The 20,089-nt window shown below is 44.6% G+C and overlaps 1 protein-coding gene across 2 annotated transcripts in view; it reads right to left on the reverse strand.

The window, feature by feature from the left end:
- susd2 (sushi domain containing 2) overlaps window positions 1–20,089 on the reverse strand; it is a 140,193-nt gene that overhangs the window by 89,107 nt on the left and 30,997 nt on the right. For both annotated transcript variants that reach the window (XM_085961809.1, XM_085961808.1), the window contains 2 exons: window positions 13,436–13,640; window positions 11,747–11,898 (listed from right to left, as the gene is read on the reverse strand). In XM_085961809.1, coding sequence (XP_085817935.1) covers window positions 11,747–11,898; window positions 13,436–13,500 — 217 coding nt within the window. In that variant the 5' untranslated portion in view covers window positions 13,501–13,640. The remainder of the gene's footprint in view (window positions 1–11,746; window positions 11,899–13,435; window positions 13,641–20,089) is intronic.

A 20,089-nucleotide genomic window follows, 5' to 3' on the forward strand; every position in this document is an offset into this window, starting at 1 on the left:
TCAAACACCTCCTGCTAAATTCGGCGGGAGTTTTGCGGCAGCAGTACGATGTTGCGCCCCGATATCCTACGCCCCGAGAGCATGACGTCACTGCCATGCGCATCCCCCCTGGTTGCGCCCCGGATGAAAAATGCCCTCTCGCCCCCTGCTTGTGTGCCTGCCGTTAACAACGACAGGTAGAGGAGGCGGCTTTCAGTCGGATGTCCCCTGGAGAAACGCTGTTTAAAGGCGTCCACTTACGGTGTAGTTTTCGTCGGTCAACAATTCTGTGTTGTTAATTTCACATGGGCAAAGAGGCCTTTTGACCGATTTGCGCGTTTTTCATTTCAACAAGTGTTCTGGCACAAAGATTTTTCAGTTTCATTGAAGGGAGATTTGAAAGTGCAATACAGGAAACTCTCGTTTAAACAGCACCTAAATATCCGGAATTCTCTATTAACCGGCAAAATTCATACTCCGAAAACAACACCTCAATAACCGGAAATGTTGACGAGTCCAAGTCTGAGTCTCCCGCAGTGGCCGAGTTAGTCAGTGGGGGTAGTTCTCCAAACTGCCACTACTCGGCTTCTTGGCGCTGTCGGAAGTCCGAACACCTCAAAAACAGAAGTCTGACTCTACCGCGCTGCCGGTAGTCTCTTCCGATCCGCCATTTTTCTGTGTGTCTCTCCATCTTTATCGTGAATTATCTCCCCAATCTTGCATTATGGAATTCCCAAAAGTAGGTCAAAGCAAAAGGAAGAGAGTGGTGTTAACGTTAAAACAGAAAATCGAGATATGCCAAAGACTAGAAAGGGGAGAGAAGTGTATCAACATTATGAATGAATTCAAAATCGGTTCGTCAACAATCAAATTGCAGAAGGATAAGCTGCTCAAGTTTTATTCAAGCTCGGAGACATCTAAGAGTGCAGAGAAACGGCATACGCCTAAGCTTGAACAGCTGGATACTGTGCTTTATGAGTGGTTTTCTCTTAAGCGTTCAGAGGGTGTTCCACTTTCCGGACCCATGCTAATCGAGAAAGCGAAGGATTTCTACCTAAAGATGGAGCTCACTGGCAAGTGTGCTTTCTCCAAGGGATGGCTAACGTGCTTCAAGTTACGGCACGGGATACGACGACTCGATATTTCCGGGGAGAAGAAATCAGCTGATCACGACACCGCAGAAGAATACTGCAATTATTTCAATCGGATTGTGCAGCAACATGATTTGTCACCAGCACAATGCCAATGAAACTGGCTTATTTTGGAGGTTTTTGCCAGAATCAACACTTGCTGGGGCTAGTGAGGCTAATGCTTCAGGTTACAAGAAAAATAAAGATCGTGTAACCATGCTAACATGTGCGAACGCTGCTGGATCACACCGGGTTAAACTTCTTGTTATTGGGAAGTATAAAAATCCCCGTGCATTTAAAAATGTGAGGCACTTACCTGTTGAGTACAAAGTTCAAAGAAATGCTTGGATGGATAAGGAAATCTTTTCGTATTGGTTCCATCATATTTTTGTTCCATCTGTGAGGGAACATTGCCGTAAAATAGAGAAACCTGAAGATAGCAAATGCATTTTATTGCTTGATAATTGTAGAGCCCATCCGCATGAATCCGAGTTGGTTTCGGGAAATATTTTCACCATTTATTTGCCACCAAATGTAACTTCTCTCATACAACCCATGGACCAGGGCATTATCCAAAATCTCAAGTGTCATTACAAGAAAGACTTCCTACGTAAACTGATAAACCAAGGTGACAATATTCACGCATTTCAGAGGGAATACAATCTTAAAGATGCCATCTTTAATGTTGCATGTTCCTGGAACTTGGTGAAAGGTCACACTTTGAGGCAAGCCTGGCGCAAATTGTGGCCTTCTGTAATGTTTGCTGAAGGTTCTTCTTCAGAGGAGGAATTTCATGGGTTCAATGTTCGTCCCAAGAGGAGTACAATAATGGAAATGGCTGGCATGGTGAAAAATGTAGGCCCAGCAAACCCTCTACGTCACCTCAGTGAAAGTGATATTGAGCAGTGGGTTGATGCAGATCGAGAAGTTGCTGTTGTGCATGTGCTAAGTGATGATGAAATAATTGAGACTGTTTTGAATCCAAAGAAAGAAAAGGAAAGTGAGATGGAAAGTGAAGAGGATGAGATTTCTGAAGAGAAGAAGATTTCTTGGGCTAAAGCTGCAGAAGGATTTGCTTTAATCCTCCAATTTGCTGAAAGGCAGCCTTGCTACTCTGCCTAAGAAGTTATGCAACTCCATATTGTGCATTCCACCTTTCTACAAAGAAGGCAAGAGTCCACTAAGAAAGCAGACATCCAGGACATGTTTAAGAAAGCTTCCAAAAGAGTTGAAGCAGTGGAAGTGCCTGAAGAATCTGTTGAAGTGCATGATCCCGATGACCCAGCTGGCATGGACATTCCTGATGAACCAGCTGACTTGGAATAAGTGTACAGTCAACTACAGTACTGTATACAGTCGTTTAGAAGTTTTGTTTTACTGTTAAGTAATTAAAGAGTTATGGATTACCCTCAACTGGCAGTACTGTACTTAATCAAGCATCTTCCACCATCCATTTAACAAAACATTCTGTAGGTGAGTACCCAATTATACAGCACATTTCTTGATTTTTTTATTTTTGTTTGTTAGAAATAGCCTCGGTAGATATACCTCTCCGTCATCAGGAATTTTTAATCAACCGGCACCATCCCGGTCCCGTCGGTGCCGGATACGAAAGAGTTTCCTGTATTTGTATCCTTTCATGGGGGCTGTACTGGCACTGGACCTCACCCTCCAGCGTCAACGTCAGAGGCAACTGAGGCACAAAGAGTGCAAAATGTAGCCAGAGGTAGGAGGGCCAACAGGGCTCTCAACAGGAGGCCTTACCCACCCAGGGTATTCCGGTAGCAGTTTCCCTACATGAATTTCACTGAGGACCAGTGCCTTAGAAGGCTCCGCTTCAGCAAGGACGTTTTCACAGAGCTCTGCCACCTCCTGCAGCCAGACCTTGAGCCTGAGATCAGGACCACCACGGCTCGCTCAGTGTCAGTCAAGGTCACCGTCACCCTCAATTTCTACGCCAGCGGATCATTCCAGTGTGTGACAGGCGACATCTCCAACATCTCCCAGTTTGCCGTCCATCGCTCCATCCACTAGGTCACAGATGCTCTGTACAGAAGGACAAGGGACTACAATTCCTTCCCCATGACCAGAGAGAAACAGCGCGAGCGTACATTTGGCTTTGCCAGGATAGCGGACATCCCCATGGTGCAGGGCACCATTGACTGCACCCACGTCGCTTTGCGGGCACCTCATAACAATCCTGAGGTATTTCGTAATCGGAAAGGCTACCACTCACTTAATGTGCAGTTGGTGTGCGACCACACATGGCGAATCCTCACCGACAATGCCCGCTATCTTGGCAGCAGCCACGATGCCTTCATCCTGCGCAAGACCGATGTGCCAGATCTGTTCCAGCCACCACATGAAGCTTGTGTCTGACTGCTGAGAGACAAGAGCTATCCGCTCATCACCTGGCTCAGGACTCCCCTCCGCAACCCCAACACTGCTGCCCAGCACTCATATAATGAGAGCCATGCTGCCACCAGGAACATCATCAAGCAGACCATCGGATTGCTCAAGCAACGATTCCGCTGCCTTGACCGCTCGGGAGGAGCCCTCCAGTATTTGGTTGAACGGGTGTCATTTTTAGTTGTCGTCTGCTGCATGCTGCACAACTTGACCATTATGAGGGCCCAGCCATTGCCACCAGGCATAGCCGCACCACCTCAGGAGGAGGAGGAGGAGGAGGAGGAAGAAGAGAAGCGGGAGGAACAGGAGGACGAACAGCAGCAACGGAGGAGGCAGCCACTCAATCAGCGTTCTGCAAGGTCGGTCCGTGACCACCTCATCAGACTTTGTTTCCAGTGACTTCGAGTCCTCGTTCCGGTTGCTGAGCACATCGCCATCATTCCATCATTTTGTGATTCCATACCACACCCCAGAACTGAAATGAGACACAGCACCAAATCTGCAACTTTCCAGTAATAACTTTATCAAAAACCATGAACCACAACAACAATATTGACTAATCACCCTTGTGCAAACCCTTGCCTCCCCTCTTTATAGTCCTCTTTCCTAATCTAGTGCTGGGGCTGATGGAAGGCTGCTGAGTGTCGGTGCCAGAGACTACAGATGGCCTTGCAGGACACCCTCAACCAGCTCTGGGCCTGGAAGGCAAGACTGTAAACTGCACCACCTCAGGCTGGGCGGTGGCAGTCTGGGCTGGCTGGATGACAGGCAGCGACAAGTGCAATGGCGGAGTGGCAGTGGTGGGAGCAGGAATGCGGTCATCCTGAGAGAGGACAGCAGGTTCCTGCTCCACTGACCCACTCCCACGGGGCAGCACCTCAGCATCCCTACCAATCTGCTGAAGCATAGATTGCTAGCCTGCTGCAACACCGTGAGATCCCCGGTGGACTGTGGTGGACCCAGCGACGATGGCAGCAGTCAGATCTTTCGTGGCATCAAGCTGAGACTGCATGAGAGCAGTCTGAGACTCGATGGCAGCAATCATTGACTGCATTACAGCATTAAGACATTGCGTCGTTTCCGCCTGTGCTGCAGTGGAAGCTGCCACATCACCCATGACACGCGTCTCTCTGGGAGTCCACCATCCTCTGCAGAGTGGAAATGATGGGCTCCATGGTGTGCGCAGAGCTCTGCAATGTTGGAGGCGGATTCCTCCATGCTCCTTACCATTGCCAACAGGCTCTCGGGCACCATTGCTATTGCACCTATCATCTCGGTGTGCATGGCCATCACCCTTCTTGTGAACGCCTCCCTATTGAGGTTCTCATCTGAGCCCTGTGCAGCAGAACTCACATGCAAACTCGCCCTCCGAGGGGTTGGCTCCCAAGCCACCCTTTCCTCCTGGCCTTGCTGCAGCCCCCTCGACCCCAGTGCATCACCCAGTGCAGAACCTCTACTAAACTTGCCTCTAAAGTATCTGAGGTGGTGCTTGTGGGTGAGAGATGCAGTGATGCGGTGCTTTGCTCCCCCTCCTTTTCTTCTTCCTCACTCTCAGTGGGGGGGGGGCGGCCTCAAGGACAGGCTGGTCATCTGGTTGCTGATTATCTGAAAGCATAAAGGCACAAGACTCGCGTTAAGGTGAGGGCAGGGGGGCAGGAATGGAGCAAGGAATGCAGACATTCTCAAGAGGTGGCAAGTGAGAAAGGTTTGTGGTGTGAGGGGGAAGTGGGATGAGAGAAGGAGAGGGGCTGAAGATATCGTTTTTGCCCCCAACGAAGTCGACGTTGCCGACGACCATGGTGCCTACCACCTGCTGCCCAATGAGTCGCAGCACTCGGTCCTCCAGGTCTGAGAGCTGCTGGAGCTGCGCATCATCCCCGCCTGTTCTCAGTTGCTCCCTCCTATTGTGGGCCATCTTGGCCTGCAAGCGAAACAAATGTATTTGAGTCAGAGTCCAGCTATGTGTTTGGAAGATATGCCTGCTGTCGTTGAATAGCTGTGATTGTAGGCAAGGCGTGAGATGTGGATGTGAGTTTGAGTAGGTGAAGATGTTTGGTGGGTGAGTGGTGGTGGTGTGGTCCTTTGTGCAGTGTGCACAGACTTGAGGTTCAGCTGCTGGTATGTAGGAACTGTTGAAGCATGTACTCACCTTGACCACCCGACTGAGGCCTGCGGCACTGTGTCAGGCTGCGTTCCACCACACTACTGGCCGAGACCTCCTGGGCCACTTCCCTTCACATTGCCCTGAACACCAGAGGTGATGGCCTCCTTCCAGTGGCCAGGAATAGCATTGCCCTCCTTCGCTCCACTCCAGCCACCAATGCCACGTCTGTGAACCGACGAGCTCTCTCCATGGGAGTGGGAACAGCGGTAGCCATCAGGGGATTCACTTGTTCGCAGGTCGCCTCAAAGCCAGCAATGCTGAAAATGAGCATCTGCACAATGATGCAACCTCCCCTTTAAGAGCTGGAAGGAACCAGTGTGAAGAATCATTGCTGAATGCATTGCACCTGAAATTCATTTGCACTCTGCTGGTAGTGCCCCTGATTTAGATTGATTTAGCACCCCACTTCATTCCTGGGGCGCTAACACCCAATTTAGTCGAAGTTCAGGATCCTTAGCACATGCCGCTAAATTTTCAAAATTTCAAAATTTAGCGCCCCAAACGGAGTGATACTCAAGGAGTTCTACAGTTTTTAGGCTGAAAGAATTTTAGAGCAGGAGACTACGTGCTGCTTCTTGATTTATAATTCTTTTGATTAGGAGAGAGATGTTCAACAAGGGGGCAGCACGGTGGCATAGTGCCTCACAGCGCCAGGGACCCGGGTTCGAATCCGGCCTCGGGCGACTGTCTGTGTGGAGTTTGCACATTCTCCCCATGCTTGCGTGGGTTTCCTCCGTGGGTTTCCTCCCACAGTCCAAAGATGTGCGGGTTAGGTTGATTGGCTATGATAAATTGACCCTTAGTGTTAGAGGGATTAAATACGTGGGGTTACGGTGATAGGGTGGGATATGTGTTGGTGTAGGAGTTACGGGGATCGGGTGGGTTTTGTGTCGGTGCAGGCTCGATGGGCCGAAATGGCCTTTATCTGCACTGTGGGGTTTCTGTGATTCTGTGATTCTGTGAATTTGTCTCCGTGGGATGCCTATGGGCATAGCATGGAGGCTCGACGGTTTAATTCCATGTTCTCATTAATTTACATGTGCCTCACGTTGCTGATACTCACACCGCTAAGTGCTCGGTTAGGATTCCCCACCAATAAGGCAACAGTAAATTAGATGGCACCAATGATGAAAAAATAATATTCCTTAGCACTGGATTCCCATGCCATTAATTTCCATGGGGAATGAATTGCCGGGGGGGGGGGCTTCTCCTGATAGCCCACCATAACTTTGGAGGAAGATCCATGAAAACCCTGGGGAACTGGCGTGAAAGGTGCTTACGCCATTTCCTAAGTTCTGGCAGATGATTGGAGAGACCTCCTGCAGAAGTTCAACCCCCCCCAATTTTTTTTACAAGTGGAAATGCTCAAGAACTGAAACACTGGAGGTGTCAGATCCCAGCTCCTTCTGATTGATTTCTCTTCATTGTGTCACATGTCTCACTTGATGACTGACAGGTGTCAATGCTAATGCTACGTTGTCATTTAGTTTGGGCCATTTATGTTAGAAAGTGCCCGAGTGCCACATACCTGCCCCTTAATGCACTCCAGCACTGCACCAACACCTTTGCTGTCTACACAGTCAATTGTTTTCAAGAACAGATCAACTTTTGTCTCTCCCCAACAAAAAAATCTTTCTTTTAATAAGTGATTAAGTAACATTCAAAGAAAACGTTGCACAAAGTTGTAAATCAGCCTTAAGCGTTGTGCTTCAAAGAAGTGAAGCCTGTAAAACACAGCACAGGTCAGTAAACTTTAGAAATAATGAAGGCCACACTCTTTGCTGAAGCTCACATACCTAAAACATACCAAAAAGTGCAACATTGCACAGAGCTTAATGGGGACTGACGTAAGAAAACTACTAGGCACTTGGTCTGAATGTTAAACAAAGCTTTAATCAACTGTTTTACAACATGGAGGTCTAGCTGTGTCCTTCACTAGTTCCTGTTAAGAATGTCCTGCACAAGCTAGGCCCGTGCCTGAGTATTTATACTCTCCCTGGACAGCGCCACCCGCAGGCCGCTCAGTTGATTCATGTCAGGGACACTATGGGCCTGAAATGCCAATGGTTCTTCCTGTTCATGTATACTTAACGGTGTTGTGTTGGAGTACGCAAGGCTATGTGTGAGCAATCGATGATACCCTGCACCTGAGGGATACCTGCAATCCTGAAACAGCTCAGAGCCCCGTTTCCCTGCTTCGAAGCCTGCATAGGACAGGGGATGGCTCTGGCCAAGACAGCATCCTTCACCTGCTTGATGCAGGCATGCACAGCTGATTGACTAATGCCACCTGCTGCTGCCTCAAATTACATATTCTATTAGCATACATAACAGAATTTACTAGATAGATCAATAGATATTCATTTTTTATTAGTGATACTGAATGATCAGATTTGTCTCTGGTTTAAAATCTATCCCAATAAAGTTTATATTAAATGAATTTTAAATTCTTAGATTGTGCTAATGGATAAGATTTGTCTTTGTTATTCAAAATGTTGTACGGCAGTAATCAGAGATTGTAAATTTAAGAAAATCTTCTTTCTGAATTAATTGAACAGTATTTAACATTTCATTTGTTGACCTTATGCCCCTTAGGGCAAATAGTGAATGATTTAGTGATATGCACGAGCCACTATGATCTTTACCTTCCGTAGTTCGATAATGACAGGGCATCTGAGGGATGTAATCAAACACCCAGTAGTTCTACCATAAATCTCTTTTAAGAATTGCTTGATGATGTAGAAATCTGAAGAAACTACACCAATTTAAAATTATTGCACTTTGAAGTGTTTTTTTGCGGCACAGTCAGCATTTAGAAAATGGCAGTGGTGAACTGTTGGAAAATCTCCATATAAATATTGATAGTGAGAATTGTGCAAAGTGTCAGAAACAATTAAACTGGAAGCATTTGTAACCCATGCATCATCTTCATCTGTTCTGTTTATACCTCATCAAGTTTCAATTATCTCTTACATGACAGCCCATGTACTGTACTGCACATGGGGCCTGTGCCAATATTTTCTTAGGAACTGTCCTAAATTTAAAAAAATTTAAAAAAGAAAGCCTTTTTAGTTTTGAAGATCCTTCGCAGATTGCAGACAGAAGAAGCTGAATGTTAAATTTGCTGTTATCACCTGCACTTGGGCATCACTTACAGTAATTCCACAGAAATGTAAACGGCCAGTCTACTTAACCTACAATTAAACAGACAGCATATTGACTATGAATCCGTGTTGGGGTAAGGCAGGGAGCACTGATCGGAAAACTGCGGAATTGCCACGGTACCTGATTTTCTGTCTACTAATTTACATGGATGGATAATCAAGCACTGCAATTTCCCAGCCAGAGCTCCCTGCGGGCGTTGTTCCGCACTCGGAGCGCCCGACTGCAGAATGCGCCCTTGTCCTGAACTCACGTTTCATCAGGGTTCAGTGGAAAGCAATATCGTGTGGGGTGCATGACCTGCAGCCGATCCTCAACCACCAGTTTTCCACCCATGCCCAGCCATGTCTTTCATGGGTGTGAAATCACTCGGAATTACCTTTCTGCCATGTCAGGATTCTTGTTACTTAATCTATTGGATCTCGTTTATAACCCCAGACTTACTTTAGTACAGGGCTTTGCTAACACTGGGTGAGGCCCATGTGTGTTCTTATTCATTTAATTGATCGTAAAATTTTGCAGCAATAAACTGAAGATATTTTAAAATCAATAAACTCGTAATAATAATGCCACAATTAACTAACATTTGGTATGAATGTCGATCAGCATTAGCAACACGAAGGACACTGGCAATTGTCCTCAGCTTTGAGCGCACTCCCCTGCACAAGTATGGGCTAAGTACCAAATAAAACATCTCATTAAAAGGAAAAACATATTTATTGCTAGTATTAAATGAGCAGGGATTGATTTCAAGGCCACAAAGCAAAAATGATAAGCTATTTGGACTTTGCTCTCCCGATTGGTCTTGTTGATGTCAAAATATTATGGAACTGAAAACGTTGAATTATTGGCGTCTGAGTCACATGCTGGGCTGCATGGTTGCTGCCTCATGGACCCTGATAACAGGTAAGTGAGCTATTTAATACCATAATTCTCCGGCATATCTTCATCAGAACAGTGTCTATGTAGCCATAACAGTCCACTTGGGAAAACTATTCGTCCCTTCTTCCAGAGATCAGTTCGAATACTCCTGCCGTTTTAAAAAAAAATCTTTGTACAGGTATGCCTTTGCACAATATCGAATGGTTTGCGGGCACTATATATAGAATAGTGGCTATCTGGGAATGATTACAGAGCAGCAGTCTAATCAAGGGGTTCATTAAGCATGCCAGCTGGGAGAGCAAATTTCAAGGGGCTTATAATTGTTACATTATAGCCTTGATGTCATTCCATGCTTCATTAGAACTAATAATAAATGGGGTGCTCCTTTTATGAGCAGATTTTATGTGGTTCTCAGCCCATACTTGTGCTGAGGAGAATTCTCAGTGCCCTTCATATTGTTGCTGTCGATTGAGATCCACATTAGACGGCTAATTGCGGCCTTATTATTACAAATTCAGCGCTAAAAATGATCTGAAGTTGATAACTGGAAAATTCCATGACCAGTACTCAATCTGTAGAAGACTGCAGAAAATTTCCCTCTGCTTTCCAGCAGAAGCAAATCCAAGGAAATGGGATCTCACAAGGCATGATCTGTGACATGGATGTTCTTGGCTACTGTCATCCTATGAAGGCCTTGACATTCAGCCACTGGCACACCTTCCTCCAGTCACAACCACAGAACTCCTCACCCCCATTGCCATTGATATCCACATGAGTCGACTGCAGGAGCCGACGTAACGTGAGGACAACGCAAGTACAGTGCCATAGCCGGCCAGCAGAGTGATCCGCGAGCTCAAATGTCAGTGGCCATATTTCTCAGCTGGAGTTAAATAATTAGATCAAACGCTCGGATGAAATCATCACTCAAATGAACTGCCCGTCCAAATTTGGACGTGTTTAAAGATGGCAGCCTTCTTGCATGCTACTGTACTTTATCACTCACCAAGTCAAGGATAATTAAGTCCGTAACTGTTCCGCTCATACTTGTTGGAGCAAATACTCTACTGCTGTCGATGCCCAGGCAAATTTGCTTGGTTGCTATTGCCAAGCTGGTATCACTTATGTTTAGGTGCATTCAAACGAGTGAAGAGGCACCAGGAGCAGGGAGCTCGAGGAGTTCTCTGATTAAAATTATATCACATTTAAATTACATAGTTCAAGTTGTCTCATTTAGAGTCTAGCACTGATTTACCAGCTTGGAGCTTTAATTGTGTTCAAATGCAGAATCAAGAACTCTGACCTCCAGGGTAAGCTTGCTCCATTTAGTACAATGTATTTCACTAAAATTTTGTCAAGAGCCACCATCTCCAACAGCATTTTTCTCAAAGGATTACTCCAAAGAATATTGCAACACATTATACCATGGGGTCATGAAATATAGGTCTGCATCCACAGGTCCCCACAGAGTATGTCCCCATATGCTACCATAGGCAGTGGCTGAGTGGAGACTAAATACATCCCCACAGGCCAAGAAAGGACAAATCCCCCTATGGGGCTGATTGGTCTATTAAAGCAATAGGTTCTATAGCTTAAAGAGCCCTTCCACTTGCTCTCTGGATGATTAGTTAGTCCCATCTTCCTAATAGCATTCCTTTGCTTTCTTTCATTAGACAGCAGAGGAAAGTGAAGGATGCTGAATCCCAGGTCTGATGACATCCCACAGCAGGACAGCCATGAACGGAGGCTTGACACTTGGAGCAGCAGGTTTTCGAAAGGCGTCAGGAGAGCAGGCCTCGCCAGCTTCACATGGCCCCTGAGGTTTATTACGAACACCACTGCTTATTGACTTCACCAAGATAGCAGGACTGAAGAAGCTTGACTCCCTTCTGACAACTGTGCACCCAAAGAATTTAACCTGAACTTTCCAGAATTCATTTATTTTACTGGTTTTCCAATCTGCTACCAATCAAGAAAGCCACTTCTTAGTAGATAAAGCTTTAGTCAAAGGATATCACCTGACCTGACACCCATGTCCCACGACGACTGAATGTTGTTCCGTTGTCCGTTGACAACTCAAATGATACCCTTCCATTTTGATACAGCAATGGAGAGATGCAGTGGGCCCTCCTTTCTTTATCAACATAACCATTGGTAAGAATGTCCGACTTGAACCTGCAATGGGATAGTGTCAGTGTTTAATCCAATTGAAACATACATCAGACAGGACTTTTCGATGAACTTGGGAGTCACAGTCTTTAACCCTGTAGCGCAAATATCATCGCACAAAGGCAGGGAGGACAGATACATCAGCACTGGCTACCACCACCTGCACAAAAATAGAGCCAAAACTGACTAAAGCTCGCACGTGAAATTAAAATAGCTTTTATGCTTCATATTAAAAAGTATCAGGCAGTAACCACCAGTTGCAGATTATGGTTCTGCTGCTGTTACAGTGCAGCACATTATCTGGAGCCCTTAATTATAATACTGCCTTGGAAACTCTATCTTGAGAACATCCCCCAATGGCTCAGAACATAAATACCCAACCTGGCGTGCTGCTGAACGGTACAGATCAGGAAGGTCCGAGCATCAATCGTGCTGAAAAGACTGATCTCAACCAAGGTGGCAATATGGGTGCTATAAATGACCTCAGTATCCAGGTGCTAAAGGAAAGGATAAAAATTCAGAGTTCCTGCTTCTGATTGGATGTGGATATTGGGTGAGGGCAGGATTGGGTGTGGCTGTGGTGTCCCTACACTATCACTCACTATGTAGCCATCAGGCACAGAGAGTAGATACTTATACAAGGTACCAGAGGGCTGTCGAACCGTACTCCACTCTGAGTCAGAGCCTTCATCGGGCAAGGGAGAAAACTGGCAAAAAAAACTTAAGCCCTGATTTTAACCCTCTCCCCCCCTCCCAAGACCGCTGCGAATGGAGCGTGTGGGGTGGGCTTTGTATCCTTCGCATTGGAGGATGCACACGAGACCCTCACCGCAGACAGGAGAGGGCCTCATAAATATTCAAAAGTTGGGGTCCGATAACATCACAAAAAGGTTAAAAATGGCATTTGAAAGTTTCCACAGGTCCGGTCAGCTATGTGGGAACCCCTTAAAGTTCGCTTTGCAACAGTTGCAGTTACACTGCAGCCGCTATGAAGTTGAAGCAAAACTATCTCCACCAGTCGCTCGATCTCACAGTGCCCCTTTAAACTCAGTTCAGTCACCGCCCAGCTTCTGCGTCGATGCAAAGCAACAACTACTTTTATTGGCTGGCATGTTTGCAGAAATGCCTTGTGAAAATGGGTAGGGAAAGAAAGTGACCTAAATTAAACTGCCAGAATAAATGGTGAACAGTAACAGTGGGAATGAAAATCAGGCAGTTTCTATAACGGGCGGCAGATCTGCAACGTCAGTTTTACGCCCTGGTGGCAAATTGAAATTCTACCCGGATGAATAGAGATTGAGTAGACTAATCCAGGCTGTACATCCAGCTTGTACACCCAACCTTTTATCAAAGCACACATCATGGGAACATCACTTTACTGTACTTAAATATATATTAAAATTATCCATCCCTTGCCTCTGGATTAAAAGAAAAATTGGTAATGCTTCCATAACACATTCAAAGTTAAACACATTGCTGTCTCATAATAACAGGAAGATAGTCCTTGTAGATAGGGCCCTTACTGACTACATTAGAGACTCACTTGCAGACTATCTCGTCTTCAGCATTAAATGTTGCGTTGATGATGACAAAATCTGCTCCTCCCATTAAGGTTCCTGATTGAGGAGATACCCGCAGGCAGAATTTCCAGTAATCTGAGCAACACGTTTCCAGTGATTCGCAAGTCACATGACAGGAACAGTTAGCCAGGTTTTGTCCGCAACTGTTTTCACACAAATTCTGAGCATCTAGAAATTAAAAATAACACTGAATCTAATGTCATTCACTGGTCACATGTTCAAGCTTTAATCATATACTTTCAAGTCAGCCATAATCTAACTGACTGGCAAAACAGGCTCAAGGGGTTGAATGGCCTGCTCCTGTTCCTATGTGCCTATAAGTCCCAGGCACACATCCCCATTTAGAAGACAAAAGCAAGACACTGTATTGCTTTCTACACCACATGCAATAGTGACAATCTTTCTTTCAATTTAAAAGAATTGAAGAGCTAGCTTCTCATAGAGTAACTTCTACTCATCGGAATAAAAGTCCATCAGAACAGCGGCAAAATGTCACACGCAGCAAGCACACCAATAGAAGTGTAATGAGTTTGGCTCAGAGCTCTCATTCTTGGCATCTCACTCTCATTAATGCTGCCAGTCGCCTCCATGTTGAAATGAAAGGTTTGTACAGTTGCTCCACCTCTCTTGGCATGACTTGAGTAAATGGGCATTTCAAGGAAATGCTAAATTACCAAGTGAACGAGATTGTTACAATACTGAAACTCATCAGTTGCACAAAAAGCATGAGATATCTTTATTAGGATTGGTCAAATCCCTTTATCATCATTTATTGCTGTGCTGCTGATTGCAAATGTTACACCCAAAAGGGCTTCCGCAACCAGTGGGCGCGACTGGAGTGCATCATCACCCTGGCCAACACAAGTTTAATTTAATTTGTTAAGGTTCTTTTAAAGTTTGATTAACTTACAGGCAATTTGATTAATCACCCTAGCAAAAGAGTACACCCAAAAGGGGAGAAGGATAAACCTGGCAATTACAGGCCAGTCAGTTTAACAACGATGGTGGGGAAGCTTTAATAAACAATAATCTGGGATAAAATTGACAGCCACTTGGACAAGCATGGACTAATAAAGGAGAGCCAGCATGGATTTGTTAAGGGCAAATTGAGTTTTTTGATGAGGTGGATGAGGGCAGTGTAGTTGTTGTGTATATGAACTTTCAAAAGACGTTTGATAAAGTACCACGTATTAGGCTTGTTACCAAAATTGAAGTCCATGGGATAAAAGGGACAGGAGCAGCATGGATACAAAATTGGCTAAAGGATAGAAAGCATAAAGTTAGGAACACAGGAACAGGAGTAGACCATTTAGCCCCTCGAGCCTGTTTCACCATTCAATGAGATCCTGGATGATCTGCGACCTAACTCCATATACCCGCCTTTGCCCCATATCCCTTAATACCTTTGGTTAACAAAAATCTATCAATCTCAGATTTAAAATTAGCAAGCCATCTAGCATCAATTGCCATTTACAGAAGAGAGTTCCAAGAAGTGTTTCCTAATTTCACTCCTGAAAGGTCTGACTCTAATTTTTAGACTATGCCCCCTAGTCCCAGACTCCCCAACCAGCGGAAATAGTTTCTCTCTGTCTACCCTATCTGTTCCCCTTAATATCTTGAAAACTTCAATCTTAACCTTAACCATCTAAATTCCAGGGGATACAACCCTAACTTGTGTAATCTCCACTCATAATTTAACCCTTGGAGTCCAGGTATCATTCTAGTAAACCTACACTGCCCTCCCTCCAAGGCCAGTATATCCTTCCTAAGGTGTGGTGCCCAGAACTGCTCCCAGTGCTCCAGGTGTGGTGTAACCAGGGTTTTGTATAGCTGCAGCATAACTTCTACCCCCTTGTAGTCTAGTCCTCTAGATATAAAGGGCAGCATTCCATTAGCCTTTTGATTACTTTCTGTACCTGTTCATGACATTTTAATGATCTATGTACCTGGACACCCCCCCCCCAAGTCTCTTTAGACCTCCACTGTTTTTAGCTTTACACCATTTACAAAGTACCCTGTTCTATTCTTTGTAGGTCCAAAGTGGATGACCTCACATTTGCCTACATTGAAATCCATTTGCCACAGTTTTGCCCATTCACTTAATCTATCGATATCTCTTTGTAATTTTATGTTTTATCTGCACTGCCTACAATGTCGCCTATCTTTGTGTCATCGGCAAATTTGGATATGTGGTTTTCTATCCCATTATCCAAGTCCTTAATAAATACAGTGAATAGTTGAGGCCCCAACACAGATCGCTGCAGGACACCACTAGTCACATCCTGCCAATTAGAGTACATAAGAACATAAGAACTAGGAACAGGAGTAGGCCAATCGGCCCCTCGAGCCTGCTCCGCCATTCAATAAGATCATGGCTGATCTGATCCTAACCGCCAATCCACTATCACAGAACCATCTCCTGAATCTAACAGAATTAGACACACGAAATAGGAGCAGGATCAGGCTACACGGCCCCGGCCCATTACCCCAACTCTCTCTCTCCTGCCACTCAGCCAATTTCCTAACCAGGTCAATAATTTGCCTTCAATTTCATGGGCTTCAACCTTAGTTAACAGTCTCTTATGAGGGATTTTATCAAATGCCCTCTGGAAGTCCATATAAATAACATCCATAGGCATTCCCCTGTCCACTACTTTAGTCACTGCTTCAAAAAATTCTATCAGATTTGTCAGGCATGACCTACCTTTTACAAATCCATGCTGGCTCTCTCTGATCAGCTGAAAACTTTCAAGGTGTTCAGTCACCCTATCTTTAATTATAGACTCTAGTAATTTTCCGACAACAGATGATAGGCTAACTGGTCTATAATTCCCTGGTTTCCCTCTCTCACCATTCTTAAATAGCGGAGTGACATGCACAATTTTCCAATCTAAAGGAACGGTTCCTGAATCGAGAGAACTTTGGAAAATCATAGTTAGGGCATCTACAATGTGCTCACCTACTTCCTTTAGAACCCTGGGATAGAAATCATCTTGTCCTGGGGATTTGTCACTTTTTAGTGCCATTATTTTCTTCATTACTGTTATTTTGTTTACATTAATTTTGTTGAGTCACTGTACCTGATTCAATAAGCATGCAGGTGCAGCAGGCAGTTAAGAAGGCAAATGGTATGTTGGCCTTCGTAGCAAGAGAGTTCGAGTACAGGAACAAGAATGTCCTGCTGCAATTGTACAGGACCTTGGTGAGACCACACCTTGAGTATTGTGTGCAGTTTTGGTCACCTTATCTGAGGAAGGATGTTCTTGCCATGGAGGGAGTGCAGCGAAGATTCACCAGGCTGATACCTGGGATAGCAGGAATGACTTATGAGGAGAGATTGGGTCGATTGGGCTTATACTCGCTGGAGTTTAGAAGAATGAAAGGGGATCTCATTGAAACTTATAAAATTCTAACAGGACTAGACAGACTAGATGCAGGAAGGATGTTCCTGATGGTTGGGGAGTCCAGAACCAGGGGTCACAGTCTAAGGATAAGGGGTAAGCCATTTAGGACAGAGATGAGGAGGAATTTCTTCACTCAGAGAGTGGTGAACCTGTGGAATTCTCTACCACAGAAGGCAATGGAGGCCAATTCATTAAATATATTCAAGAAGGATTTGGATATATTTCTTAAGGCTAAAGGGATCAAGGGATATGGGGAGAAAGCAGGGACGGGGTACTGAATTTGGATGATCAGCCATGATCTCGTTGAATGGAGGAGTAGGCTCGAGGGGCCGAATGGCCGACTCCTGCTCCTATCTTCTATGTATCTATATTAGTTTCCTCAGGATTTCCGGCATGCTATCCTCTTCTTCTACTGTAAATACTTACACAAAGTAATTATTCAACATTATTATCATTGACAATATCACCGTTATCAGTTTTTAAGGGGCCAACATTGCTCCTGACTACCCTCTTTTTCCGAATATAATTGTAAAAAAAAATTGTGTTGATTTTGATATCCCTTGCCAGTTTCCTTTCATACTCCCTTTTTGTAGCTGTTACTGTCTGTTTCGAACACCATTTGCTGTTTTTTGTATTTTTCCCATTCGCCAGGATCTGTGCTATTTTTTTAGTTTGACGTTGTCTCTTTCTTTTAGTTTGACGTTGTCCCTTACCTCTTTAGTTTGACGTTGTCTCTTACTTTTAGTTTGACGTTGTCCCTTACCTCTTTAGTTTGACGTTGTCTCTTACCTCTTTAGTTTGACGTTGTCCCTTACCTCTTTAGTTTGATGTTGTCCCTTACCTCTTTAGTTTGACGTTGTCTCTTACCTCTTTAGTTTGACGCTGTCTCTTACCTCTTTAGATGTCCAATACTGTTTTTTTGGGCAAGTGGAGCTTTTGCCTCTTAGGGTTATAAACTGTTTCTGTATCACATTAAATTATTTTTTGAACATCTCCCACTGATCTTCTGTCGTTTTACCCATCAACAGATTTGCCCAGTTCACTGTGGACAGTCTTTGTCTCATCGCATTGAAGTCGGCCTTACCTAAATCTAAACTCTTAGTAGCTGTATCGCGTTTCTCCCTTTCAAACACTATGTTGAACTCAATCATGTTATGATTGCTATTAGCTAAATGTTCATGCACCGTTAGGCTGCTAACTAAATCTGGCTCATATTGTTGCAGGAAACTATCCCAGACACACTCAAGAAATTCACTAACTTTCTGACATGTGCTAGTCTGCTATACCAATCTGTATGAGTTGTGGTGAATGGCTATTTTTTGGACTGGAGGGAGGTATGCAATGGTGTTCCCCGGGTTCAGTACTAGGACAACTGCTGTTTTTGATATGCATTAATGACTTAGACTTGGGGGTGTCGGGCACAATATCGAAATTTGCAGATGACATGAAACTTGGAAGTGTAGTAAACAGTGGGAAAGATAGTAATAGACTTCAAGAGAACATAGACATGCTTGTGGAATGACACATGGCAGATGAAATTCAACACGGAGAAGTGTGAGGTGATACATTTTGGTAGGAGGAATGAGGAGAGACAATACAAGCTAAATGGCACAATTTTAAAGGGGGTGCAAAATCTGAGAGACCTGGAGGTGTTTGTCCACAAATCTTGAAGGTGATAGGACAGGTTAACAAAGCAGTTAATAAAGCATATGGGATCCTGGGCTTTATAAATAGTGGCATAGAGTACAAAAGTCAGGAAGTTATGCTAATCCCATATAAAACATTAATTCAGCCCCAGCTGGAGTATTGTGTCTAATTCTGGGCACCGCACATTAGGAAGGATGCGAAGGCTTTGGAGAGGGTACAGAAGAGATTTACTAGAATGGCTCCAGGGATGAGGAATTACAGTTACGTGGATAGACTGGAGAAGCTGGGGTTGTTCTCCTTAGAGCAGAGAAGTTAATAACCAGGAAGATTATGGAAAGTACAGAAGGGAATTGAAAAAGTTAATGGCCCAGAAATTCGGGTCCCAACGCGTGAGTACGCACGGGGTACTCACGCGTCGGCCCAACGAAAGTGCCGGTTTCATGCATGCACTGCGCATGCGTGGGAAACCGGCACTTCCGTTCCCCTGAAAGAAGGGGTTCAGAAGTCGAACGCAAGTGCATCGAACTTACGTTTTTTTTGCAGGTTTTTCCGGGAGGGTAAGTCTCCAGCAGTTACACTTTTAAAAAGCAGGCGTAAGGCCTGCTTTTAACAAGGTAAGTGGTGAATTAATTAAAATTAAAACATTTTTTCCACAGGTGTATTATTTTTAAATACTTTAAAGAAAGGTACGTTTATTTTTAGCGCTGTTAGAAAATGTAATTAATTTTTTCAAAAATTTAAATTATTGTTTAAAATAGTTATTTCATGTAATTTATAGTTTATTTTAAAAATGTGATGGTTTTTTAAAAATGTATTTGAGGTTTTGGGGCTTATAGTATTTATAGGTTTGACAGCTCTTCCTGTCAAACTTATGAATGAAGCATTCCCTGCTACCACTGGCTCTCTATGGCCCACGTGATCCCAGGGGATGCATCAAACTAACTGCGCCCCTGGGATTCGCAAGCACTGTGCGCCGGCAGTTGGAGGAGGCCCAGGATCGGAATCCCATGCAGGCCCACAGCTCAACGGCCGGCGCACTAGGTAAGTGCAGGTCGGGGGCTTGCACCCGCGGGAAGCCCCCGACCCGAATTTCTGGGCCAATAAAGGAGGCAGAGAGGTTATGAGAAAAGATTAGCAGGCAACATTAAACTGAACCCTAAAACACTTTATAAACATTTAAAGTGTAAGCAGTTAGTGAGGGAAAAAGTCAGGCCTATTAAGGACCCAAAGGGAAATCTTCATGTAGAGGCAGAGGACATAGCTAAAGTATTAAATGAGTACTTTGCATCTGTCTTCACAAAGGAAGGTTACACTAAAAGAGTAGAGGGAAGTTATGGACTGGATAGTAATAGATAGAGAAGACGTACTAAAAAGATTAGCATTACTGAAAGTTGGCAAGTCACCTGGTTCAGATGGAATGTATCCCAGGTTGCTGAAAGAAGCAATGGTAGAAATAGCAGAGGCATTGGTCACAATCTTTCAATCCTCATTGGGTACAGGAGTGGTGCTGGAGGACTGGAGGGTTGCTAATGTTATACCACTATTCAAGAAAGGGGAGAGAGATAA

Source organism: Somniosus microcephalus, chromosome 19 (assembly GCF_052327205.1).
Source record: "Somniosus microcephalus isolate GS21.2 chromosome 19, FLI_Smic_1.0, whole genome shotgun sequence".
Lineage (NCBI taxonomy): Eukaryota > Metazoa > Chordata > Chondrichthyes > Squaliformes > Somniosidae > Somniosus > Somniosus microcephalus.